At 36.0% G+C, this 27,584-nt stretch overlaps 1 protein-coding gene across 18 annotated transcripts in view; it reads left to right on the forward strand.

Annotated features, from left to right (window-relative positions):
• Window positions 1–27,584, forward strand: part of ERC2 (ELKS/RAB6-interacting/CAST family member 2) — a 413,687-nt gene that overhangs the window by 11,046 nt on the left and 375,057 nt on the right. For all 18 annotated transcript variants that reach the window (XR_014958159.1, XR_014958156.1, XR_002465646.4 and 15 more), the window contains one exon: window positions 1,867–2,666. Coding sequence is in view for 1 of the 18 variants with exons in the window: in XM_021532844.4 (XP_021388519.1) it covers window positions 2,010–2,666 (657 nt within the window). In the remaining 17 variants the exon portion in view is untranslated. The remainder of the gene's footprint in view (window positions 1–1,866; window positions 2,667–27,584) is intronic.

Below are 27,584 nucleotides of genomic sequence, written 5' to 3' on the forward strand. Positions count from 1 at the left end.
GCTCCATGTAAAAACAGTGACGAGCAGAAAATGATGTAGGTGCTTTTTCTCCCCTCTTTCATAAAGCAACGGCGTCCGGCTTCTACTATGTCTGAGACTTTACAGCCATAAAGGAAGTTTTATCCTTAAGAAGTGCACATGTTGAAAAAGCATATTTTCATGTGCTTGCCTTTTTCCGAGGTGTTTGCAGGAAAGCCAGTCTGTATAATTCAGGTTGTAGATGGTAACAAACTACAAATGAAAGTGGAGAAACCCTAAGAATTTTTTAAAGTCAGGGTTTTGAGCTTTTGGTCTATGACCTGTCCTTAATAGCCCATTAAAAGTAAGAAAATCAAGCATATCATCAGTGTGTTTGTGTTTACAACACAGAGGTCTCTGGTTTGATTAGAATACTTCTAGGGGGAAAAGAAACTGGAAATGCTGTGTGGGTAATAACACTGGTTGATGGTTTTCCTGTTGCTTTCAGAATTTTCCCAAGCTTATGGAAGTTACAATGTTCAGTCAGCATTTGAACATTGTTTAAGAAGTTCAGTGAGAATTTACCCTCTTTTTGGATAAGGAATGAGGATCCTTTTTTCAGTAGAGCTCAATGGTAAGCACTGGAGTGCTAAGCAAGATAAGTGTTCTCTGATACGAGATAAGAACTTCCAAAACTTCACATAAGTTGAGAAAAGACCACAAATAATAAGCTCTAAAAGGCAAAACAAGTACCTAAAAATATATATCAGAGACATAAACAGAAGGCTAAGTAAGTTAAGTAACTCTAAGCAAGAAATGTATTGATTTATCAGACTGGAAAGAAAAAGGTATGGACATAAGATACAATATTCTGTACCTCTGCTTCTGAGGCTCAACAAATTTGTACCCAACCCCACCACCTGGCCGTGTATCATATCTACTGTATTTAGGAATATTTTATTGTGTGCAGTTTAAATTGACACTGGCATTTCCTGCCAGCAGTATTGTTTTTTCACCAGACCAGAGTGTAATGTTTTTTATGGGGTGTTTGTGTTTTTTGATTGTGTGAGCAAGAGGGTGGAGCAAATTCTGTCAATTTTGAAGTTTTATTGCTTTTGTTCAGCATCTACCAGGGGCTCGTGGAAGGAAAGTGATCTTTAGCTCCGGTCTCATGGGAGATTTGTCTATGAAGGAGCTACAGAACTATTTCAGGAAACTAGAAAGATACAAGGATGGATTTCTCAGAGGGCTTGCTGACTTATTTGGCCAGAGAATGGCTGGCACTTGAGAATCAGGATTACCAGTTGCATTGCCCCAGTCACCATGATGAGAAGTTTTTTTTTAATTGGTTAATGTGTTGAAGTTGAGATGGCAGAAAAGCTGCACAGGTTCTTGTGGTGGAAGAAGCTGTGGGTCATCTCTTGAATGCTGCTGCATGACAGCTGAAAAGAGGGGTGGATTTGGGCAGTGATGTTAAAATGCCAAAACTTGAAAGAGTAAATCAACAAGATTCTTTTATCTGTGTGTCTTAGGAATGAATTCTGGAGGCTTTAAGAGGGTAGTTCTTTATGCCAACAATATTTTTCTTAATATAAATTTCATATTGTCAGTCATTTAAGTCCATTAACATAGCAGCTAAGGTATGTTATTGGGCCCGTGTTGTTCATTCCAACTTAGTTTAACAAGCTTGAGGTTGAAGTTTTCTAGCCAGAAAGAAATTATGGGTTTTATTTTGATTGAAATTATCTTGAAAATGCATTTTTAACTAATCATCCTAGTTATAAAATGTATAGCAGATTTTATTTTTGTAGTTATTATCCTGGGAAGATGTTTTTTCTGATATATGGTGGTTATTTATAAGTTTATTTTCCAAAATAAAGACTTAACCTTATAATATTTATTTTTCAGGTCTGTCTTGGGAGGAAAACCAGATTTTGCCTACTGGAAGAATGCAGTGAAACTGCCAGTATTTCTAGCCGGAATTATTAATTTAACACTCAACTTTAGTGTTACTAGTTTCTTACTAAATAGTACCTCAAAGTAGAAGAAAAATGTATGGAAGTGCAAGAACAATCAGCAACTTGGAAGGAAGTCCCTCCAGGTCTCCCCGCTTGCCAAGGTCCCCTCGCCTGGGCCACAGGCGAACCAGCAGTGGGGGAGGAGGGGGCACAGGGAAGACGTTGTCCATGGAGAACATCCAGTCCCTTAACGCAGCCTATGCAACATCTGGACCAATGTACCTGAGTGACCACGAGGGTGTGGCTTCTACTACTTTCCCAAAGGGCACAATGACTCTTGGAAGGGCTACAAATCGAGCTGTGTATGGTGGCCGAGTCACAGCCATGGGGAGCAGCCCCAATATTGCTTCTGCTGGACTGTCACATACAGATGTTCTTTCTTACACTGACCAGCATGGAGGGCTGACCACATCCTCACACCACCACCACCACCAGGTTCCTTCCATGCTGAGACAGGTTAGGGATAGCACCATGTTAGATCTGCAGGCTCAGCTTAAGGATCTACAGAGGGAGAATGACCTTCTCAGAAAAGAGCTGGACATTAAGGACAGCAAGCTGGGGTCCTCTATGAACAGCATCAAAACTTTCTGGAGTCCTGAGCTAAAGAAAGAAAGAGTATTGAGGAAAGAAGAAGCAGCCAGAATGTCAGTTCTTAAAGAACAGATGAGAGTTTCCCATGAAGAAAATCAGGTAAGTAATTATGAAAGTTTCTTTGTCTTGATTTACAACCTAGCACTTGATGTTTTGCTTTTGGTACTGCTAGCACAAGTTTGATATTTGCCACAAGAATTTTATATCTTGGTATATCTGCTCCTGACAGCTAAACTGCAGGAAAGCACACTAATAAGAGTCCAAATGCAGGTTATAATTTCCTTCATGCAGCATCCCTTCACATTTTAGATGGATAAAATAATTGTTGTTACCCTTTCTCTTATGTTTGAAACTTTCTCTAGGGTTTTTGTTGCAACTGTCTAAATGTTGTCTTGGCAGCATTTTCTGAAGAGGTAAATGAGCCACTTTTGAAGAAATGTAAATAAATATCCAGAGGCATATTTTGTTTAAGCTGTACAGGGAGTTAACAGTTTTAAAGTTAAAAGAAGAAAAATCCTCATATTCAGCTTTCTGTACTTCTGCATTACAGAATGAAGTTTTCAGTAACATTTCGGAGACCTGCATTGTAGTAAATGAGTATTTTGTAAATATGTATTTCAAATACTTCTATTCACATTGTAACATTATTTTCCTGAAGTTATAAAAAGATTCAAATATTTTAGTCTGGATGGATAAATCTGTGAAGTCAAATTTGAGACTTTGCTATATCAAATATACAGTTGTATATACAAAACGATATGAAACAACAGCACAGAATAGATTAAAAAAATTATCCTTCCTTTTTCCACACACTTTTTGGCTTCTGGTCTTATTTTAAAGCTGCTCCTTTTTAGACCATCTGTTAACTTTCCCCAGACAAAAACACAGTCCTGTGTTTCTCTCACTTCCAGATTCCAAATCTAAACTTCTTTGCTGGCAGGCAGCAACAACTGAGAATTTAAATTTACTTCTAAGTTTGTGATCAATTAGAGCTTCTCAGCAAACTTTCCACCTTTAGGCATGTCATAAACCTAAATATCTACAGAGCTGGCAAATCTGTTACCAGTTACTTCAGTGGGAAACTGGCTGGGTTGTCATCAGGAATTCAGTCCAATGAATTAATTTATGACTGTCTTGTATAACTTTTGTATCCAGACTGATGATAGTAGTTGCTGATTATTTATTTATAGCAGATGCACTAGGATGCTGCTAGAACCAATATTAACAAAAAGATTCATGGTGGAGGTTCTGTTTTTCAAAAACTTTGTTGGTTAGATACTTTAATGGTGGTAGTTGGTGTCACCTTAGGAGGAGAAATAGACTGTGTTTCTTATGGAAATGTCACATTAATATCTTATACTGACATTTGGAATTTGAATCTGGTGTTAAGAGACTTTGTCATGCACCAATGAGGTTCTGCTTTGGTTTTTCTCCCTAAAAGCTAGTTTTGCTTATCTTGAGGGAAAGTAAACTAGTAACTCAGTTACCAGTTCATTCATGTTGTATCTTTCTGACAAACTGTCTTGTCTTCTCGTAACAGTGAACCTGACAAAAGCAACGTATTTTGCCCTATGTGTATATTTGACATGAATCCTCCCTCTATAATACACAGACATTGGGTAGCTCTGTTCCATTGCTAAGTGTCCAGACATTCACAGAAGAGGATAAGTAGTACAGCGGTATCCCCAGAGAGTGCTCCTTGTGACCCAGCTGCTGTTTCTTTGTGCTTAGTAACTCAGTGAACTTTAAATTCAGTTACTTTTGGACCTGTTTAAAATGCCAGTGTCCACAGGCATAACCTACCTGTGAGAAACCACTGTTTTCATTTGGTTTTGCACTAGACTTTGGCTGCTTTTGCTAGTATTTCCTGCTCCTTGTACTGAAAGAAGCAGTAAATAATTGATGTCTGGTGCCAGTCTCAGTCCCACTTAGGACTTTATAGTGCCATCATCACATCCTTCCCTCAGCTCTTTTCCAGACAGGAGTGTCTTACCATGTGTGATAATTCCTTGTGAAACAGTAACATGATGTTTTTCAGATACATTACATGTTTGGGATTTTTTTTTTTTTTTTTTTTTTTGAGGCAAGGGACCAAAACAAGATATTTTTGATAGGGTGTAAAATGAGTTGTGTTGATGTAGCGTTTGCCCTTTTATTCAGTATGTCTCTCACAGACATTCCTAACAATTACTTTGTTCTTTCCAGTTTTGGATGCCTTTATTTTTGCTGCTACTGAGTACTAAGCTAATATCTTAATGGAAATATTATCATAGCTGGTAAAAACCTCACCATTAATTTTAACCAGTTCATATCCCAGTTTATTATCCTTATAGGTGGGATTTTTTTCACTTGTGTGCCACTTTTATCTCCCTGAATTTCATCTGCCAGCCTCTGACTATGTGCTTAGTCATATAAAATTCTTCTTTGCATTTGGTTTTTGTCTTTATTGCCCTGAATAGCCAAACACTATGAGGAAAATCAGTCATCATACTGATCACCCTATTCTTTGGGTTACTTAGGAAATGTCAGTCAGCACAAACCCCAGCCACAGGTTCCAGCAAAGCTCCAGGGACCTTCGGTTGGTTTTATGAGTCAACCATGTGTTTCTGCTATTTCCTCTCTTGTAATCAAATACTTGTGTATAAAAGCACCCATGCTCTTACGTAACTGCTGCTTACTTTTCTTGTAAGCATTTGGAGAGGAGCCTTTCTGAAGGAATGGTTTTGGAAGCCCAAGCTGGCTGTGTCAGCTTGTTTGTCACCCTTATTCAGGAGGCTATTGATTCTTTCAAACAACTAATTTAAATTAGAATTATCAAAAAGCTGTAATTTTAAATAACAAAAAAGTTGATGTGCTCTATCACATCAATCCTAAAAGTGGTCAGTCTGTCCTTGTGTGTCTGAGGTTTACTTGCTTATAAAACTTTCTTAAAAATGGAATTGTTTCACACTGAAACACTAAAAAATGTTTTCACATTGGCTGTCAATGATGAAAGTGACCCTGCCTGGATTCCTGAGTCTCTTAGCAAAGTTTGGGATCTCTCAGGAGATTGGGGAAGGGCAAATCTTCCTGCCAAAAAAGTGAAATGAGAGAATGAAATATGTTTCATATTGTTATAGTAGTTTCTGAAAAAATATTGCAAAACCCAAAGAATTATTTGGAAGCTGTATTTTAAAAAATCATCAGCTATTTCTAAATATAGAGAGGGAAACTACACTAACACCCAATGTGGATTTATCAAAAGTAATGCCAAAGACAACTGATTTGTCTTGGATGACAGGAAAACATACATTATGCATAATGGAAGAGCAGTAGCAACATATTGATATTGAGAACTTTGTTTCAAAAGATTTCCCTTTAGTGAGTTGGTGGGAATTAGGAAATTGCTACTACATGGAGAAGTATTTGATTGGAAGCCTATGTAAAAGTGTAATAATCAGTGATTCATGGTGAAATTGGAAATGTTTCCAGTAGGCTCTGGTAGGGATCTGTCATGTGCTTGAGGCTTTCATCAGTGTCCTCAAGAAAGAATCTGTTATGCACCCAGATAATGGCAAGGTTGGGAAGGCTTAAAAACATCCTGGAAAGTAGGATTATAAATTAAAATAAATTTGCCAAATAAGTGAATTAGTTTGAAATAGTAGGGTCTGTTTCAACAGGGAAACTGATAAAATTCAACCTTTTGGAAACAGAAGGAGATCCACAAGGAAGTTTATGGACAGTAACTTGGACATTCCTGTTTTTTTTTTTTTGAAAGTTATCTCTGAAAGTGTATGCTTTCAGCACCTGTACTTTAATATCACAGCCCACATTTAGTTGGCCTTTGTTCTTCATATTCTTTGTGATATTTTCTAACAGCGTAACTGGAATTATTTTATATATGTGTTGGTATATATAGGGGCAGGAAGTACTCTACATATTTTTAACTATTTAAAGTAGCTCTTCATCTTGGGATCATCCATTTACAATGTCTCAAACAGAGATTTTGCTTTTTCCCCCTAGGTAGATAGTTAATCTCTCTAATGTGGTTTGATTCGAAGTTTCTAATCATGTGCAATGTATATGAGAGTTAGCCTGGAAGGTTTCAGTGGAGAGCAGAAGGCCATGAGGTGGGAAGTGCTGGGAAGACACAAGACATTATTCAATTATTCAGGGTTGTTGCCTGCCTGTCAAGAGGGGAGAACTAATTTATTGGTTTGGATTAGCTGCTTCTAATACAATATATTAATATTTATCAGTTTATATGCTGCTTTTATGATACTGCAAAAACTGAATCACTGTGATATTTTGTAAAATGACTATTAAACCCTATTGCACAAAATAAGGCCAGTTTTACTTACTTAAAAATGTAATGATTTAATACTACATTATGAATACATAATGGACACTATGTGCCATAAACAGTAGCTCTTTTTCAGGCATGGCATGGTTATATTGGAAATAAATGGGTGAGCATGATCCTTTTTTCCCTTACAAAAAAACCAGGTAATTTTAATTGACTTAATGTGCTCTTTGAGAACACATTACGAATTTTGATCTTTTGAAGTTTAGTTCCTATCCTGATACTGCAGGAATTTACTTCTCATTAATGAGATGGAGAGAGGATAAAAAGGATAGTGAGCAGTTCCTCCGAGGCTTATAGTTTTGAATAAAAATTTGCTTGAAATAGTTTCTCTGAGTAACTTTTGTCCATCTGTAGCAATGGGAATAACTCAGGTGCTGCAATTAGCAGAATAGAGCTGATAAAATAATCAGTAAAGAAGGGAATGTGTATTCACTGTGAGTAGCTCAGTGTTACTTCACAATGTGCTCTTCATTTTCACTTTGATTCATGACAAGTATCTAAATAAAACAATAAGAGAAAATATGCTAACAAATATTCTAAAATGTTATTTCTCTTCTCTGTACTAATTAAACTATGTTCCTAATAAAATATTGATTAGGCTAAGGTATACATTATTAAAATTTTTTTTAGGTATTTTGTTTATGCCCTTTGAAATTCTTCTAGGTTCATTGGTAGTGGAATGTGGAGGCAGTTGCCAGCACTTGAGTATTTAGTGTGAATTTACAGATGGGTATTGCCTTCTCAATGGGTCAAAGTATGCACTTGATTACTGGTTGGAAAGGACCTTTCATTGTTTGTTAATACCAGTTGTGGTCAGAGGAGGATTTTTTGGGGTATAAATATTTTTCAGCCCTTCTGATTGTGTAAATGTCTGAAACAGCAGGGATTTCGAAGCTTATTGTGAATATTAATGAAGTACATGGTTACACAATGCAAAGCTAGGAACCTGAGGAATGGAAATGTTGTTTGTGGTTTACTATGCTACCTGAGATATGTTTTCATATTAATAATCTTAAAAAAAAAATTGGTTGTGTTTTTACTAAATGAGGCTCTTCAGGCAAAAATACTTCCAACATCAAATTTTAATCTAGTATTTACAACCAGTGAAAGCTTCTTAAGATGTTTTAGGATGATTCTGTAAAGCCAGTAGGTTCATCATACCCATTCATCTTGTTTTGTTTTTCACTGTACTGTTTTTTCCTACTTTCTTCAGCTTTAAAAAAAAAATTGTCTTGAGCTGCATGCATACTTGTTGATTTTAACTTTATTTTGCATGTTTCCACTTTTGTTCATTTAAACTCATGTACATTGATGGCAATTTAGGTAAGTGCAAAATATTTTTCTTTACTTTGTTTATTAGATGCAACAAAGTGCTTAAGCATTTAACCACATGGGATAGATTAAATGGTCATTATCTTATTAGCAAAGCAGAATGATATCAGTGGATTTTGTACTATATTCAAAATAATAATGTCTGTGAAATGGGAAGAGGCCAAAACAGCAGGACTCTCTTGTGCTGAGGAGGGATGTGTGTGATTGGTGAGGAACAGTGAATAAGCTGTGCCAGAAGGGTGTGTGTTGCCTTCTGTTGTTACTGATGCAAAGGCTCCTGGCTCTGCTGGGGAGTTGAATTTGATAAGGAGGGGGCCGTGAGATTACAGACAACCAAGGAAGTTTTGATGGAATAATAACTTGAAAGTGCTTGAGGGTGAATAGAAGAATTTAGTTACTTTTAACTTTGAGACCCTCTGTCTCAAAAGGTTTGGCAAAATAATGAGCTAGAAAAATGAATAATAGAAATGTGACACTGTAACCTGAAGCTTTTTGGTGCTATTCTGGTTTAGATAGTAGTATTCATGTATACATTAAAAAGTAGAAACTAATAGCTTATGCTGTATGAAAACTATATTACATTAGTGGTAAATTGGAAAGGATAGTAATAATAAATTACACCCTTTTTGGCATTTTTGAGGTATAAAGAGATCTGAGGAAAGTAGTTTTTGTTTTTGTTCTGTTGTCCCCAGTATTTAAAAAAATATAAGGACCATGAATTGTAGTCTATAAATTGCACTGTGTGTAGCTGTCAACTGAAAGAGTAATATTTTATTTAGAACAAAAGGTACTTTATTCATCATGTTGGAAACAAAAAATTATTGAGTATTGCAAAATACCTACAAAATTCAAGATATAGGTAATTCCCAGTTATCCAGTGTCAAAGTGCTAGCATGAAATTACATTTGCATCTTGAAGTCTTGGAATGAGTGTCAAATAAGGAGTGTCAGTGCGTGTTCTTCATAAAATGAACAGACAAGACCAGTAACATTATGAGAAGGTGGATTGACTCTGTAGCTGACAGATCATTAAAATGGAAGGTAGTTGGAACTGTGTGAGGCTCTGTGACTTGAAACTGTGAACTCACCAGCTTTGAACATAGTCACCACTTCCTTAACTAGTATTTGATTGTTCACTCCAAAACACTACAAAAGCTGCCAAGTTTGTTATGGATTTTTTTGTCCTGCAATGGTGATGATCATCTTATAACTGAAGTATCACATGAGGCATTTTCTGAAAGGCTATAGGTTTATTATTAGTTTTTGAAGATAATATTTCAGCTGAATTTAGTAATTTCATCCTCTTTGTTAAACTTCCTGTACAACATCAGATGGATACTGCATTCTCTGTTCCGCATGCACTTTGTTCTGCTGTTCAGTGGTGGTTGTTGTGTTGCTGTGTGGATAAAACCCTTTAACAGAAGTCAGGATTCTGACAGGGTCTCAGAAAAGACCACTTAAAAAACCCCACAGGCCTAGCAGAATATTAGTTGGGATAAAACTACATTTAAGGTACCCTTTATGCTTGTAGCCCTGCTTGCAGGTGTTCCTTCAGCACCTACTGCTAAGCCACACCTGCTGCTTTTTACCCCCTCCTGTCTTAGAATTGAAGCTGGACTTCCCTGATTTATCCTGGTAGGTACTTTGTGCTGTCAGAATGACTTAAGGAAATTAGAAGAGGGGTAATTGTATATAAGCCATTTTGAATTTTGCTAGAATTGGGTGGTGCTGGATAATCTCATCAATAATACAGTTTCTCACAGGTATCATAGATAATACATCAAATGTTATTCTTGGTGAATTTCTTTTCCACTGATTGTGATGGAGCCAGTAGTTAATGGAGTATTTTTTAAAAATATATTTGTATTTCACTGTTAGGTTCTCTAAACTGGCTTCCTTCCTTGAGGTCTTAGACTTAATCTGAAAAAAATGCTGGAAATGATTTTTCAGAATTTCCCATTATCTTAAGTGGAAGGGAGAAAAGGAAGGAAGTACTGAAAAAAGAGTAATTTCTTTCTTATTTTATATTTTTAGTCTTTGTTAGTAAAATTTCAGATGTTTTCCTTCCTCTTGGTCCTTTAATCTTGTATTTTCTGACAGTTGTCCCCAAATCATCTAACAGGCAATTGATAATGCCACATTCAATTACCCTGCAGTACAGAACTCCTGCTCTGGGCTGTTTCTGAGAAACACAACCCTTTTGGCTGTGCTGCAAAGCATTGTATTTATTTGTATTATATATGTATATAACTTAAAGATAAACTTGCATGACACTTCCTAACCTTCCTCTTCTCTGTTTATATTCCTGAATTCCTAAGATGCATTTCAGATTGCTGTCAGGGTAAGGGCAATGTTGTGATGGTGACTTAACCTGTTGGTCAATTTTCTTCTGAGTTTTTGTGTCTGGGGGTTATGCAGGCTCAGATTTGGACTGTTTTTCATTTGCTCTATTGAAGGTGTCTGGCATTCCTGACTATGGAACTGTGTATTCCCTGGTGCTAGTGAGTCCCTTGTCAAAGCTGTTAGCAGCAAGATAATATTTGTTACTTTAATTTATTGCTGGAATATCTGTCAGCTGAGTTGGTAAAGAAACTAGTATTCAGAAACCCTTGGCATATTTTATAAAGGATAACTTTGGTTCAAGTTGGATTGCTTGTGGCAGGAGCAAATAAGTAATTTGAATCTACTAATTTTAGAATATTTGGCCTGTGGGATGGGGAAAATATTTGCTTTGACTTTCCTTAAGCATATGCCACAGGATAGTTATTGCTCTTACTCTTGGGTGTTGGAAGATGACAAAAAAGCTAACAAAACACATATTAAAAAAAAAGGCAGTAGACTTCATATAAGTACTGTTTGTACCCCCAAGGAAAAGGAATAAATGATGAGTTTGCCAAAAGGAAAATCCTGAGGCAAATCAATATGAATATTTCAGTGTTAGAGATGCAGAGAATGCTAAGGTCTTGTAAGGTCTGCATTCCAGTCTCATCTATAATTGACTGAGAGGGTGGGGTCTCATCACATGATGCTGGTGTAGAAGAATAGCCAAGGTCAGCAGAACCTACAGGAAAAGCATAACACATATTGGGGTGCAGCTTCAGAGGAGCAGCAAACCCTACAACAAGGCCTGCTTTTAGAACTCACTCAAGTTTTCATTTAATTGACTACAGCATTAATTGTATATAGTGCAAGTCTCACTGCAAACACCTGCATTGAAATTGAGAGAATCACAGATAGAGGCAGGGAGCTGTGCTTTGAAAATTAGATCTTTTCCCTGTATTTTGAACTAAACTGTGTAAATGGACATAATAGCTTTTGCAATTTTAAGTAAGAAGGCTGAAAGAATAGTCCTGTTAGTGTGAACTTTTTCCTGTGTGTGTCATGAACTTCCAGGTACCTGGTTACTGGTAAAGCATAATGGTCAATTTAGTGAAGAAATGGCTGAATATTGTGGTATAATATTCCCTTTGGATACTCTGGAAGGTGGCAATGAACTAGTGGCTTATATTTAAATAATGATAAACCAAAACATAAATAAAATGTGTCAATCCAAACTTGAAGAATCACTGTTTGCAATCAACATGTCTGTAATAAAAGCCTGCTTTCTATTGATGTGTATAAGTAATTATGCACATGTATACATTAAGAAATTATACATAAGTTTTGATAATCACACTGTTTTGCATTCAATGGTCACTAGATTTCTAACCTGAGTGACAGAAACTAAGCCGTATCTCGAGGGAAATCAAAATTCCCAATTACCCTTTATTTGGAAGCCAGAATTCTTTTCACATCATTCTGAAAATGCACCTTCTTGTCAGCACAGCCATGTGCTACCTATTGAAAAATTATTGCTGTTTATAGTGAGTTTGCTATGAACATGAATACCCTTAGGTACATATTATATTGTCTTATCTCTTCTAATATATATAAAAAAAATCCAAAATAAACCCACAATCTTGAATATTTCTGATAATTGATGCTAATGAAAATTACAATATCCCACTGGAATGATAGTACAATACTCTGGAAATCTGAAGTTCTTCCTAAAAAATTTGTTTTCAGAAGCACATTGGGTTGTATGCTGGTGTAAGTTTTATTAGCAAGTGTGATTTAGCATGTTTTTCACCACTGGTTAACAACCACTGCTTCCTAAGTCACCCTCTGGTGGATAAAATTTATTTTTGTTTTATATTATTTAATTTTAGTATCTTTATTTTTCTATTTATAACATAACTTGTACATTCTTAATTTGGTTGAAATATGGGAATGAATGAGTTGCATAATTGTGTATGGACAATCTGGTACTTTCCTTACACTTGAGAGATATTTTTGTCTTCAGATTCTGTGGTGCAGTAAAGGAAGGGAGGAGAGGGCTAAGGAGTAGAAAACACAGAAGTTGCTGAAGAAAGCAAAACCAGGCATTCTTCATCCTGTTCAGGCAACTCATCCCCTGAAGAGGGAGAACTGTCAGACTGAGAATTTGAGTAATTAGATAAGGACACTGGTGATAGACTTTTCCACCTGAATGCACTGCACTGTCCTGGCTGCAGGATTGCAGAATTAACAAGCAGTGCCAGTCAGGCAAACTCCAAGGAAAAATATTTGTAAGTAACATGTTAGAGAAGGTATTTTTTTTTCCTTAAAGACATATATAGATGTAACAATAAAACATGAACTGAAGACACCAGTGATCCTGTGTTAAATAGGGTGAGGGCATTGTCCTGTTCAGGTTTTGTGTAAAGCATTGCCTCACTGTGTAGAGAAGTGGTGCCTTGATGGCTAAACATGGAATCAAGAATTGGAGGAAAGATGATGCAGATTTACAAGAAAATGAAGTTATCTTTAGGAATATATTTTTCCTACTTGTTTCTTTCTTTTTTTTTTTTTTTGCATCATAGTGGTCTCACAAGGAAATGGTAACTTGATCCATTTGGAAACTGTATTTGAAAATGAAATTTTGTTCCCAAGTTTTTCTAGGTGCTCATTTCCCAACTGACCAGTTGAATTGTTTCCAAATATGTGAGGTAGAATCTACTCTTTATTTGATATTCCAAAAGCTTAATTCAAGGATAATTTGGAGGTAAAATAGATGAAAAAATTAGTGCCATTAACTAATTGAAATATTAATGTAAATATTTTATGTCAAATTTTGTTACACAGTGTTGCATTATTAATATTTGAGGTATTTTAACATGTCTTAATTAAAAGCCACTCAAAAAAGTAGAGTAGTCTGGATATAGGAAGACACCTTTGCTTCACACTAAATTGGTCCCAACTTCTACAATTATTTTGTGCAAGTGCCTTTCCCCCCACCTTTCTCCCCACCACTTGCAAAATCACTTTATTTCTCTGCCAGCCAACAATTGTTCACGTTCTTCTGCTGTTTTTCCTAAGTCAGTTGCACATTTGGGGTACTTCAGGTGCTTCACACTTTGTTTTCAAATGTCCATAAATACATTTTTTAAATTCTATATTTATATAATCTGAAGGGTTTTTTTTTGTTTTTGTTTTTTTTCTTCAGTGTCTTAATTAAGATCAATCTTTTCCTACTACTGTGGAAATATGTCGGTGTTTTTGGTGGTTTTTTTTTTTTCCCCCCGAATCCTGGCTTAATAGTGTCTACAACAAATGTCACCCTTCAAGACCTATTTTCATCATACATTTTTTTGGTAGAATTAAGTAATCATCTGTTTTTAATAATAATCTTAACAGATGAGGAATTATAAAATATGCAGAAACAAACAGTTTTTAGTGCAAAAACTATAGTAAATCTATTTTGCTATGAATTTCCTTTCATTTTATTGATTAACTCATTTTTGCCAGATGGTAGGAAATTCAGGAAAACACATAATCAGGCCTGCTGCTGTTTTTGTTTTTAATTCAGCTCTCAAAAGGCTACTGGCAGGATTATGTGTGATTAAGAATAGTGAGTCAATTTGTATAAACTCCTTATTTATGCCATTTACACATCTTGCACGTTCAGTATTATCCCCCTCTCCTGTGTTGTGCTGTTCAGCTTTGACTATGCGTTTTCTTTGACTTCTAAATTTAAAGTCTGCTGTGTCCTGAGGTAGTATTTCTCTAGGACAGTGTGGCTACTCACCTCCTTTTCCCAAATTCAAAAGTGACTCTTTCCTCTTCATCAATGTTTTTCTTTCACTGTGCAAGGGAAGAACTGTAGCAGGCATCACCCACATGTGTGAGGATAAAAAGCTTAGATGTGAGGAGGCAGGAGAAAAGGCAGTGCTTGTTCCCCAGGATTTGTCCTTCCCTTTTCCCAAATTGCCTGCCCATGAGTGAGGACATGGAGTGAAGTGCTGGGCTGCAGGACCAGCAGCTGCACTGAAACATGCTGCCAGCTGGGAGCATAGATGTGGACACAGTGGAAGAGTTTGTAGATATTGCCAAACCTTTATCATGACCATTATAAAATGGCTTCATCCTGCTATCTTCACAGTTTAGGCAGGAGGAACAACCTGATAGTCTGCAACAAGTTCCTCTGAGTGAATTTACTTTCTCTAATAAATGAATAAGGGCAAATAGATAATACCAGTTCAAGCTGTTGAACTTGCCACTTATAGTATGAATTTCCAGATGTACACAGATGATTCAAGTACTCAGACATCAGTTTTTTGGATGAAAAAACTTAAATTTTGCAGTTCATAAGCTATAGATGAAAAAATTTTGGTGCAAGTTCTTGAAAGAATAAGCCACTCTTAAAACTGTGATAAATTGATGTGATTTGTGTTGAATAAGTTTTACTTATATCAATAATTTGGGGAAATAATTGGAAAAGTATATGTGATTAGTGTTATGAAGTAGATGGGTTTCTTCAAGAATACATGTGGAAAGCACCATGCAGGAGTTGGACCCAGCCTCGTAAATGGAGGAAGTCAGGAACCAAAATTGGCATCAACTGAAGTTAAAAGACAACTCCCAGAGCAGAATCAACCTTGATTATGAATAAAATTGGGACCATTCCAGATAGGGAACCTAAAATAGTGGTCTTATCTATGTGATAATAGGGCTCAATTGGAACATAATGCATCAAGCTCAATGTGCATGTGCAACCTGCCAGGTCATTCAGAGGACAGCGAGGAAGACCTTCAGCCTTCCTCCAGGAAGACCCCCGAAGAGACAAGAAGACGCCCACCAGCAACAATGGGAACATGCACTGTGCAGTAGAGTGACATAGATTTCAAGAATGGAAAATAGGAGGGACTATTGATGAATATGTATTAGCACACAGCATCAAAGCTGTGCTTGGATCCTTTGTCTCTTGTACAGGTGTCAGGGTGGGAAGCCTTCCCTGTACCCCGATTGGTTTCATTTATGCTTTATCTGAACCACTGCCAATTATTATTTTATACCTCAATTAAAAATGGCCACTAAATTTAAATCTTGTGATTTATGAAATTGGACATATGGGACCTCATTCATAACAAAGTTAATAAAAAAGCAAGACCCCACCAACAGTCCAAAAGAGAACTGTTACAAAAGATAACCATGGCTTGAAATGTTCCTTTATTCAAAGCACTTAGAAGTGCAGTTGTGAAAAGACTCCAAACAGAATGATCAGATGAACTTTGGTATTATAAAATTATTCTGAAACTGTAAAACCTAATGCTTTAGCTGTGAAGCAAGAAAACCCAAGCAAAACAGGTGAATAAGTAGTTTCTTTTTTTCAGATTAAGAAGTGATTCTGTCTTTGGGCGTGAATTGCATTTCCTACAGCTGTTATAGGAGAATAGGGAAAGTGAATATTCTCATGTCACCTGCAGAGGCAAGCAATGAACTTCAGATCAATACCTTTGCAGCTGTTGGATACCTAAAACCAGTGCAGACCAATACACAATTAAAGAGAACTGCATCGTTTAGAATGGCTAACTAATAGGTTATTTTATAAAGTCACTTGCTTTTGCTTTTCTGTTAAGTGTTAGACAGAAGTTGATTGGTTTTGGGCCAATATGTGTCACAACTCCTGCTACTCTGTAGTTAAAACATGGGATAAATTACAAGTTCAGGATGTTTCAGGGAGAAAATTTCCTGTAATACCAAATACAGATGAGGCTTTATTTCAAATAAGATGTTAATTTTTTTGCATTTCAAGAAATCATGCTGAAGTATTTACTTATCTTCCAGGAACACATATAAAACAGCTGAAATAAGAAAGGCAGAAATTCAGGAGAAACCCAGCAGTAGCTTTGGCAATTTGCATTGTAATGCTCAACAAATGTAGTAGCACTTTTCATTGTTTGCCAGGGTAGGGAACTGTACACACTTCTGCACTTCACAGTTCCATTTACCAGGCTGTTAGAGAAGAATCTGAAGGAAAACAGAGCAAATGGTGATAAATGCTAGAAATAATAAATATACATGTGCACATTTGCTGTACTGGTATTTTTAAATTCTGCCTGTGCATAGCTACACAGTTGAACTTTACATTTTAAATTGATAATTCTTGTGCATGAAGTAATTATCTCGATCTGTTGTTGAGATGATACAGCTTTTTCTTTTAATGCTTTTCAGTTTTCTACTGTTTTGCTTGTGGATTCTTTTGCTTCTGTAGTTTACTCTTTTAATCTAACTAGTATCTAATATCTAATATAACTATCTAGTATCTAATGAAATAAGTGAGTCCGAGCACAGTCTCATAAATTTGGTAGAGCTGTTCTATTTTGGTTTACAATTTGCTTTAAGCTGGACAAAACCTGAATGACACAGCAAACCAAGAGGCCTTAGCAGTGTTTCCTGTTGAAAGGGAAATGTTCAGTTCTTTGTACAGAATCTTTAAAATAATTTAGCTATGCTGGACTGAGTATTTAAGGAACAAATTATCTGTATTTGAGAAGTAAATTGTGGAGGTTTAATTTCATAAACAAATACCCCTGTACAGCAGCTAAAGGAGTTCATGCTCTGTCCTGTCTGGGCATCTGGAAGTACTCACTGGATAAATACTTTTTTTTTTTTTTTGATTTGGCCTCTTGGATCTAGTGTAAAGCTTGATGTTCAGAAACCCTATTGACAAAGGTTTCATAGCATCTGAGCATATGAATTTAATTCCTGGATTTCTTTTGAATATGGATCTCTGCCATCAAATTACTTAATTTGCCTTCATCAATCACAAAAAAAGTATCTTTATACTTTAGTGACTGAGGCTTTGATTTTTTTCTGGTATGAATATCCTATCAGCTTTCCATCAGCTCAGACTAGTTTTCACTATTTTAGTTGCATGGTTTCTTGCTACGCTGTAAGGGATTTCATGATTAAATCTTACTAAAACTGAACCCAAATCTGACCTTTAAGAACACTAAGTTTTATTAAATACATATTATCATAAATATTTTGCTAATATTATCCTGTATTGAAATTTATCGCTTTATAATAATTGATTACTAAAATATAAACTGGAGGTTTCATATCAGTAGAGCATCAGAACAGTGATTATGCCTAAAGGGATACAGGAAATGCTTTCTTTTTGGTGCATCAGATTCCTTACTGTGAATTTAATTTGCCTTTTTTTTTTCCTACTTCTAATTGATCTGTAATCTGCAGAGTAATAGTGAGATTAAATTCTTTCACTGTTATGCTCTTGGTATACCTTGACTAACTTTTCAGGTATGCCTGAGCATAAGTAGCTCTTCCCTTGATAATGGTATTATTGTGAATAAAATAATGCACAAATGTCTGCTAGGTGCTGGCACCTAGCATGTTGTGTGTCTAGCATGTGGGATGCCTTTTCACCGCCCTTGCAGCATCTCTGTGATTTTTCATGGTGAGCCCCTGTTTTATAAGCTGAAATGTGAATATGTTTAAGAATGAGTGATATTATTTGCAGTGGAGTGGACCAATGTTATAAGATACTTCTGATACTTCTCAGAGTACCATAGAAGTATGAAAGCACTTTACAGAAGTCCATTTATTGAAATACAGTTTTATGTTGACTCTTAAATTGCTGTAGTGTTACTTGCTTCCATTAGATAGTTGGCAGCCTTTGGCAATTCCAGCATCCTTCTTTGTGAGACTAAAAATATCCTGACACACAAAAGTACTTTCAAGACTGACTGCTTCCTCTGTACTGGGAAGATAGCAATCCCAGGGGCTTGAGGTTTTTTTATGTTTCTGTTTGATTCCTCCCCACCTTGTGTGGCATATGTCTTTTATGCCATAAACTGTTATGAGATGGAAGAACGTCTTGTATTGTAACTTCCAAGATTTTCAAAATTTTTGCAAGAATGCTTAGTAGTATTTTTAAAAGTTGCATAGTTTTTTCTGAGAACGTTGAATTAATGAACTAAGGAAAAATCTTTAAGACTTAAAAATTAGAACACTTAGTATTTTCTGGCTCTTAATGTAACAGAAAAGGGTTAGAAAATTTCGTTGTTAGTACACCTTCCTAACTATGTACACAGGAATAGAGCTTTACACAATAGCATAAAGTAACATAACAAATTTAAAAAACAGGAGAAACAGAAATTTTCTATATTTACATACAGTACATCTATCTAATAACATTACTGGAAAATGTAGAACTCTTTTTGAAGCACAACCAAAATGTTTTTATAAAAAAACCTCACCAACCACTTGTAGGGAGAACAAAAAAGAGGATTTCTTGTCCTGCTTCATGGAAGAGGCTGAAATAGTAAGGTATTCAAACAAGTTTTTCTTGTTTGGTTGGTTTTTTGTTTTGTTTGTTTGGGGTTTTGTGGTTTTTTTTTTTTTTTTTTTGGTTTTGGTTATTTGGGGCAATGGGATAATAAAGCATTAGAAAGGAGGAAAATATAGGTGACATACAGAAACAGCCAGAATTGCACTTGTGGGGTTTGGTATGAACTCAGAAACATCTTCCTTATGTCTTAGGTGCTGTCTTTAGTGCCACATATACAGGCTGTTTTTTTCCTGTGTTGTCAGATTTTACCAAATCAGTAGTCAGCTGAGATTGCTAAAATCACATTGTCTTGATTCCTTAAGGTGGATTAGGTAGGAAGCACTGCAGTTTGTGGGTGAAATTCTGGTTACAAGTGAGGGTAGCACCACATCTTGAGACTAGGGCTGGGAGAGCATATGGGGGTGGGGAGCGGTGGTTAAGGAAAGGAATTTGATCTTAAATGCCCAGTTTGTTCCTTTAGAGAGATGCCAAGAAAGAATTGTTATCTTGATTAATGCTGACCTCAGGTCTACTGGAGACACAGGCAAAAACTTTAGGCTCACCTCAGGGGAGTATTAATTAGCACCAGCACACCTACTGTTCTGTCTTGAGAACTTAATTGCTTCAGCCCAGATGAGAACACTGATTCATAAAACAGAATTTAATGACTGTATTAGAAAAATGGTTGTGAATAAGAACATAAATTAATCCCCAGAGTAATTCCTCCTATAACATGAAATAGGGAATATTTCTGCAAATTTAGCTTTATATCTTGCATACTAATTTAACTTTCTTTTCACAAAATATTAATTCCATTTGATTTATTTTTAACGTGTACAAAACTGACTTCTTCCAACAAACTAGAGTAACACTAGAATGTTCACTTGAACATTTCATTAGGTGGAGAAAGAAATGTGTATTTGATAGGTCAAATCCCTTGGTCTCAACTAGTTTCTTTTGGGCGAGGTCATGTCTACCACTAAGAAATTTTATCACCTGAACATTTGTCACCTCCCAGCTGCCAGCTCTGCTGTGCTGTGAGCACCTGAGTGCTTGGCTGCTGGGGCTGGTGCCTCTGGTGGCTGAAATGTGGTGGCCAAGGCTGTGCTGGAGGGTGAGGATCCAGAGCTGGCAGCTGCTGCCAGCCTGAGCCCTGGAGCGGGTCCAGGCTGGCAGCAGCAGCAGCCGAGTGTCAGCTCAGGCCTCGAGTCCCTTGTGGAGGTGGGTTTTGGTCTCGCTGGGTTTTGTCTGCTTCATTTTGACGTACTCTGGGTATTGTGGAGCCATGGCAAAAAGAAGGCGGTAGCTTAGCAAAACAATTGGCAGGATATGACCCACCTAAAATAAAAATAGTATCAACTGATCGTTTTAAGGTTGCCTTAATTTAAAAATGTTCACAACATGGTTGCAGAAGTGTTTACCTTGAAAAATTTAATTGAGAAATGAAAAAGTTTCATTAGGTATGCTGTGCTATATTTTAGCTGCATGCCTATAATTGAATTTACTCTGCCTGGAGACTATTTATATCCTCCTTACTGTGCACTGAAGTTGGTGTCATAAATGCATACATGGTTAAGGAATAATGTCTGTCAGCACTGAATGAATATATGGTGGGAGATGAGGCCTATGGAATAAAAATATTGGTGAACTATAAACACATAGTAATAAAAATGAGAGTGAATTAAAAAATTGAACATATGTTTTTTCATAGTTTCTTTATCTCTTTGGTACATGTTGGTGCTTGTACCTTAATAAGGAAAAAACCCAAATCTAATAGCAGATAGGAGGGTAACTTCTGCGTACATCTGGAATGGGAACATAGTCTTGATATGTGAAGGAAGGAGGGATATATGTTTTTTCATTTGAATTGGAATGAATGTTACCCAAACAGTGCCACTTTTGAGATAAGCAACATATTGTCATATATCTTTCTTGAGATAGAGAAGAATGTTCTTTTTAAAGCTAGTTTGTGCAAGCTTGTACTTAATGCTTTGAAAGAAGGTTGTGAAAAATGCCTGGGGAAACTGGGAGCAGATCTTGCTAAATTTAGCTATTGAATTCATGCTGTGAAATTCTTTTAAGGTCTTTCAAAATCTGATTCTAAAGTTTTGAAAAAGTGATGCAATATACACTCTATAGCCTTGCACTGCTAGATCTTCAGGACTGGGAAGTAACCAGGAGGAAGAAAGTTGGTAATTCATTGTATTTTCTATGTTAGTAATGCCCTGTTTACTTGCTATTAAAATGTTGAGAAAGTATGACCTAGCTCTCTTTTTATGAGTGAAAAATAAAACTTTCTGGAATACTTTCTGTAAAAATCCAATTTTTTTTGAATTTTCCTTTCAATAGTTTCCTTTAACTGTTCTACTATACCCTTTCTATTGGAATCCTGAATCATCCTGTAGAAACAATTTCATAGGACTTTGCATTTTCTGATTAGATATTTATAAACACATATATCTTTATACATAAAGGACTTTCCATACAGATAGGAAGCATATTGATATTGTTATGTTGGTGTGTGGGAATAAAATAATATTTCATTTTAGTGTAGTGGTAATGGCATATATGGAAAGCTTTTTTTTTTGTCAACAGTCCAATTCATAAGAGAATCTACTGAAACATATTCAATTGAATATGTTCAATTTAATATGAAATATGATAGATGCTCTCATATCAGTGTTATCAGATGGACCAATGAATGTCTAAAAACCCTTTTCCTCCTATAAATAATGCTGTATTTGCTCAACATGTGCCTGAAACACTTTTCTTGATGAGAATAATTTACATGCCTTTTTATTAAGGTGTAGATATTTTGGTGGTTACGTACAAAGAACAGGGAAGAAAAACAGTAAGAAGCCCTCAGGTTAGAACTGGAATAATTTATTAATTTATGGTATTTACAGGATACTGTAAAGTGTGTAATAAAAGGAAACTATTCAGTCTCTCTAATGGTGAAGTGGCTGGAGAGTTAAAAGCTCATTTAGCTTCTAATTCACTGTTTATGACCTAATTCTCAGATTCATCTTTCCCTGTGACAAAATTGAAATGGAACCTTTTCAACTTCTGGTGCCAATTTTCAGTGTGCCAAATCCAACTACCTCTATTCCTTTGCTTTCCAGCAAAACTACCATCTGCTTCCCAAAGAAATGGGGAGGCTTGAAGTCCTGCAATTAAAGTTGGCATTTCAGCAACAGTGCTGTATTATTTTTATTGCATGCTTATTTGTTTAACCAAGTGGCATTCAGGTTTGCCAATCAGTGTCCCATTGTGAAATGTGACTTAACGCCCGTAGGAATAGACAGATGCTAAGAAATATTTAGATTTTTTTGGCAGGCTGAAGGCAAATTTTTGACAAATTAATATTTTTTTGTTATATTTATTGCTGCATTTTTAATGCAATGCCAACACCATCAACTTCCAATATCAGAGTCACAAAAGATTGCTACTTTTGGTTTCTCTCTATGTTTTCCCCATATCTTCTCTTTTGAGACACAGGCTATTCTGTATGTATGCAGGTGTAAAAAGTCCTCTCCATGATGTGCTCCAAGTTATCTTGACTATTTGCATGTTCACTGCTCCCATCTCACCTCCCTTGTTGTGCTTTCATTGCCCCTTTCTAGGTACATTTTTTTTTACAGATTATACATTCTTTGGTGCCAGGGTTATTATTTCTCAGAGAACTTCAATCTAAAAGTTCACCCTACAGATAACACCTCTTTTCATCCTCTCTTTCCCCCCTTTGTGCCTTTTGCTGGCTCGTGCCAGTTCCTGGTTTCAGTTCCTCACCATTCTTTTCTCAGTGCTCTCTCCTAGCTCTTGTCCTGCTCTTTGCCTCACAGATGTTTCCATGTGGCTGTTGTGCCTGAGGTTATCTGTTCACTTGGAGAATATGTCTTTTTACAGATTTGAGCGAGTATTAGGGTTTGCTTAAATGAGTTTTAACTATTATTTCTGCTGGTACCATCTCCTTTCCATTGCCACCACTTCCTCTGAATTACAGTGTAGGAGTCTTTGCAAAACCAAACTTCTGGAAGTGAAGGAATGTAAAGTGTTGGGAAATGACTCCTGGTTTCTCATGTCTTAGTTTTGGTTCTGCTATCTTTATATTCCACTGTACATTTGTAGGAGGAGGGAAGGAGGGAGGAATATCATGTCCCTGGAGTGACAGGAGAGGTGGGCTGTGTTTTACATGCAGCTTAAAAATAATTATTATGAGCCAACAGAAGTGTGTGTTACTAAATGTTGAAAGAAACATCACGACAGCAGAAAGACAAAATATGAAACAGATGTACCATATGTTCCTGTGCACTTGTTTTCTATAATAAAACCATGAGGCATGCAAGCATAAGTGTATACTAAAAAAAAGTAAATTTGATTTCTTTTTTCAAAGGTTGGGGAAAGCCCCAAATTTATATTTGATTCATTCAGAGGAACTACCTTTAGCATAGTACCTTTACTGTATTATAATCACTGATGATGGGGTTTTTTTTGCGCTTTTTTCTGTGTGCTTTTTTGGCAATTGGGAAGACCTGAAATGGGCCTCAAATGCCTTCAAAAGCTGGTATGAATAGAATTTTTACAAGAGGAAACAGACTTTTAAGTAAAGAATTTATCAAATATACATGTATCCCACACTAATACCTTCCCTAGGTGTTCTTGGGGATATAATGGAATTTAGAAGGCCTATATGGCTTTTATGCACTGGAAAGTGGGTAGATGTGCTAAGATTTACCTGCTGTTTCTGGCAGCCTGAAATTATTTTACCATAGCAAAGGGTAGAAAATGGGTGTGAATGTTACTTTTAAGATTTATGTGTAGGAATTACTTGAATTACAGAGCATATTTATTGGTCAAGTATTTTGTCACCTCCTACCTGGAATTTAAAAAAAAAAATAGAAAAAAATAGTGGTTTAGTATTTATTGCAAACTGATCTACTGGTGAGAAATGAAGATACTATGGATTTCTGTGGAGATTTCTGAGGTTTCTGAGTTTGTATGAAAATAAGAATCTTTTGTGAAGTCTTCAGGATATTTTCCACCTGTAAAAGCAAGGAGATGTCCACAGCTTTCCCTCTACACCAAAGATCCTAGAAAGCTCCACAGAAAAGAGAATTTAGTCTTGAGTTATTATATAGAGTTTAGCCTTTGTGTATTAAAAATTGCAAATATATTGAATTAGCAGGTTAGAGACATGTTAAATAATATCATCAGCATAATGATTTTTCTTGTTCTGTCTTAATTTTATGGTCGGTGTCACAGTAATTTGTGAAACACCCTATTACTTTTACGCATGAGTAAAATAACTTGTTCAGTACATGCCTCCCAGTTTCATATATGAAAGATACTGTACTTCTGTAATTTTTACTGAAATAATATTAAGAGCTTCATTTATAGTTCATATTGTAGCTGCAGGTGAATGTGCAGAGTGATCATGAAAGTCCTTCAGTGTTTAACTTGATGAAGAGAATTTAATGAAACGGAAATAATCTGAAACGTGCAGAGTACCTGTTAATAAGGGCTAGGAGGATTGGTACCACTAAAACTCTAGGAATTTCCTGTATAACTAAGTTAAATTGTGTGAAATCCTGTGTTTGAATAAAGGCTCCAAACCTTATTCAGATGGGCAAAACTTTATACCAGTCAATAATCTGTCTGCATTCTTTGTGATTTTTTCAATACAGTTTTTCTGTATAAGTTGATTCTATGCTAAAAGCAATGATTCAACTTTAGATTTTTGAACATGAAGTTTGCATTATAATATTATTGTAGGTGTTCTGTAGTACCTTTAGGTCAGAGATAATTTTATGGAAAGCAAGTAAAAGGGAGCTCATCAGTTTTGTTAAGAGCATTTACCAAAAAGTGGAGTTAAAGGCTCTGCATTGAATAGACTAAAATGCCATTTTGTGATATGTAGTTTTAATGGGTAAAAATGAGGCCATTATAGAAAACCCCTCAGGAGTTATCCCCTTAGGAGTACCAAGAGGTCCTTCATTTATTATCTAAAGAGGTCTGAATTTTGATGTGCTTAAAAGATTTCCATTATATGTGCTTTTTTTTTATACATGGAGAGATTCCTCTGTGTAGCTGCTGTGCTGATTGACACAATAAAATTGAAAATACAAAACCCCAAGCTTTATAATAATGATTTAATTTCTTATATTGTATCTGGAGCAGTTTTTGAGAACAGCTGAGAATTCTGATTTGATCCTTGATTTATTTTTTGGGTTCTTGTGCTTTTTGATCTTTATTGGGAGGCTAAATACTTTTGCAGCTAGGGATAAAACTTTGTGATGGCTTCTCTTGTGTGCTAGTTCCTATTATCATCTAACAAAGAGTTGGGCCTATGCTTTCTCAGTTCATCTAAGGTTCCTGGTATTTCAGTTGTTCCAGTTATTTACTTGCTAGGTTAGCAACTGAGACCCATCATCTAGGAAAGTTTTGGGGTTTTTTTTCCTATTTTTCCCCTTTTTTTTGATTTGTAAGACATCCAGTAAATCATACAATTACAGTCTTTTCTGTAAAATACAGCACTCAGCTTGTGTTTGAACTGCATTTATACTCTACCTCTGCCTGGAAGCTTAAAAGAGGAATTACCTGTGTAGACCTGCTTTGTATTCCATACCCCTCCCTAAAGAACAACAGTGATCACATCATAAATAACATCATCAATGACCAGTGACATCATCCAAGCAAACACATCAGTCTGTGCTCCAGACATTCTTCCATCCTGGTTCTCTCAACCAGGGAATCTGTCTCAAATCAGGGGGAGAAGTGCCAGAAGGACACCTCCATCTGGCAGCATGCCCACAGTGAACCTGAATTAATTGTTGGCAAACCTAGAGCAGCCACTCCTGTTCACAGGCAGGTTGTGGTAACTCACTTCTCTCACTTCAAGCACTGAAGAATGTTGGTGTCTCAACAGGAGCTGCTACTATCACATACAGGCATAATATCAAAACTGCCACATAGACTCATTACAGGATATTTTAGGAGACAATGCATTTGTGTTTAGTAAAGGCAACATTTTATTAGGGACAACAGAAGTGTTGAGGTTTACCTTCTGATCAGGACTAATCTGACCTTTATAGACAAAGCTTCCTTTAAGTGGGTGCCATTTACTTTGGAAAGCACCCAAAATCCAGGGCACCAGATATAAAGTATTAGAAATGGTTCCATTTTACCATGTAAGTTTGAATTAAGAAAATAAAATCAAGTTCAGAGGGATGACCACTGTCAAAAAAGTAAAGTTTAAAATCAAAATTCTAGAAGTGCTTCCTTTTCCTGTAACTTTTGAGCACATTTTGATGTTTCTTTTGTATATAATGAAAATTCTGATTTTACTGCTTCCCAGAGTAAGAGCCAGAAAAACCATCAATGTGCTGAGAAGTCTAATTAGCTGAAGCTATTGCGAATATTTGCATTATTTCTGCTGAAATGAAATTTGAATTCTGGCTGGTAGAAGTATGCTACATTTGGGTATTATTTATATCTGTCTACAGTGCATAGATTTATTTGTGGAATGGTTTTATCAGATGCTTGCATTGAATCAGGCTTCAGGAGAGAAAAATGTATCTGTACATCAGTAATAACAGCCTTATGGTGTTTTGTCTCATACAATTGAATTTAATACAATAAAAACTGTGAGCATGCTTTCTTTTGGAGGTAGATAGGTAGTTATCAATCTTTTGCTGTTGGGATAAATTCCAGTGCAGTTTAATTTTGAAGAAACTTTGAAAAGACGATTTAGTATAGAAGAATATACAAATGAAGTTGCACAATAAGTCTGAGTAGGCTTGCTTGATTATTAGGATTTATTCTGAAATTCTTGGTTAGACTTAGCACATTAAGCTAAAGAGAGGTCTTACACCAGGTCCCTGGGGTCTTGTCAGGTTACCCAAGTAAGAAATGATTGAACTCTTTGCTCTATACTTACAAAGAATCTAGCATTTCCATTCTAGGTATTATTAGGGAAAAAGGTGATAAAAGATTCTATGGAACAAAATAATAATGTAAGTCTATTTGATTACAAACGCAATTAAATTTTTAATTTCTTTTGTTTTCTGAAGTGCCTGGAGCCATTTTCTATTTAGTGATAGTTAAAAATAAATGATCCAGCTGGCTGAAAGCTTTTCACTTGGCAGGTAAACAGTATTACTCTCCAAGGAGGTCAGGATATTTTGCATTTCATCATTCCTGGAATTTGTTTTTTATGGTCCAGCTTGATTAAGCCTCCTGTGGCACTGGAATAAAAGGAAGCACACCTTTTAAAGCAAGAAAATTGCTACTGACTAATTGAAGTTTAGGACAGTACAAATTTGATTTATATTTGTTCCCTTTCTAATACTATTTTTACTAAATACAAAACAGACTAATCATGGAACAGTTACTTAGAAATATACATTTAGTATTTTATTATTTAATTGGCAATTATCTTGCTTGTGGTTTAAGCCCAGCTGGCACCTGAGCCCCACACACCCACTCCCCTGAGAGAGCATTGGAAGGGTGAAAGTGAGATACAAATAAAGAAGAAATAAAGAGGAGAAATAGCTAAAGAAGTGAAGCAGTTTAAACTCATAGATAGCAAAGCATTGCAAGTTAGATGGGCCCCTCCAAACACTTTTCCTTGAGGGTTATTTTTCCTTCTCTTTGAAACTGAAGAGAATCCCCAGATCCCTACAGTGATTACA

Source organism: Lonchura striata, chromosome 12, assembly GCF_050655825.1.
Source record: "Lonchura striata isolate lonStrDom1 chromosome 12, ASM5065582v1, whole genome shotgun sequence".
Lineage (NCBI taxonomy): Eukaryota > Metazoa > Chordata > Aves > Passeriformes > Estrildidae > Lonchura > Lonchura striata.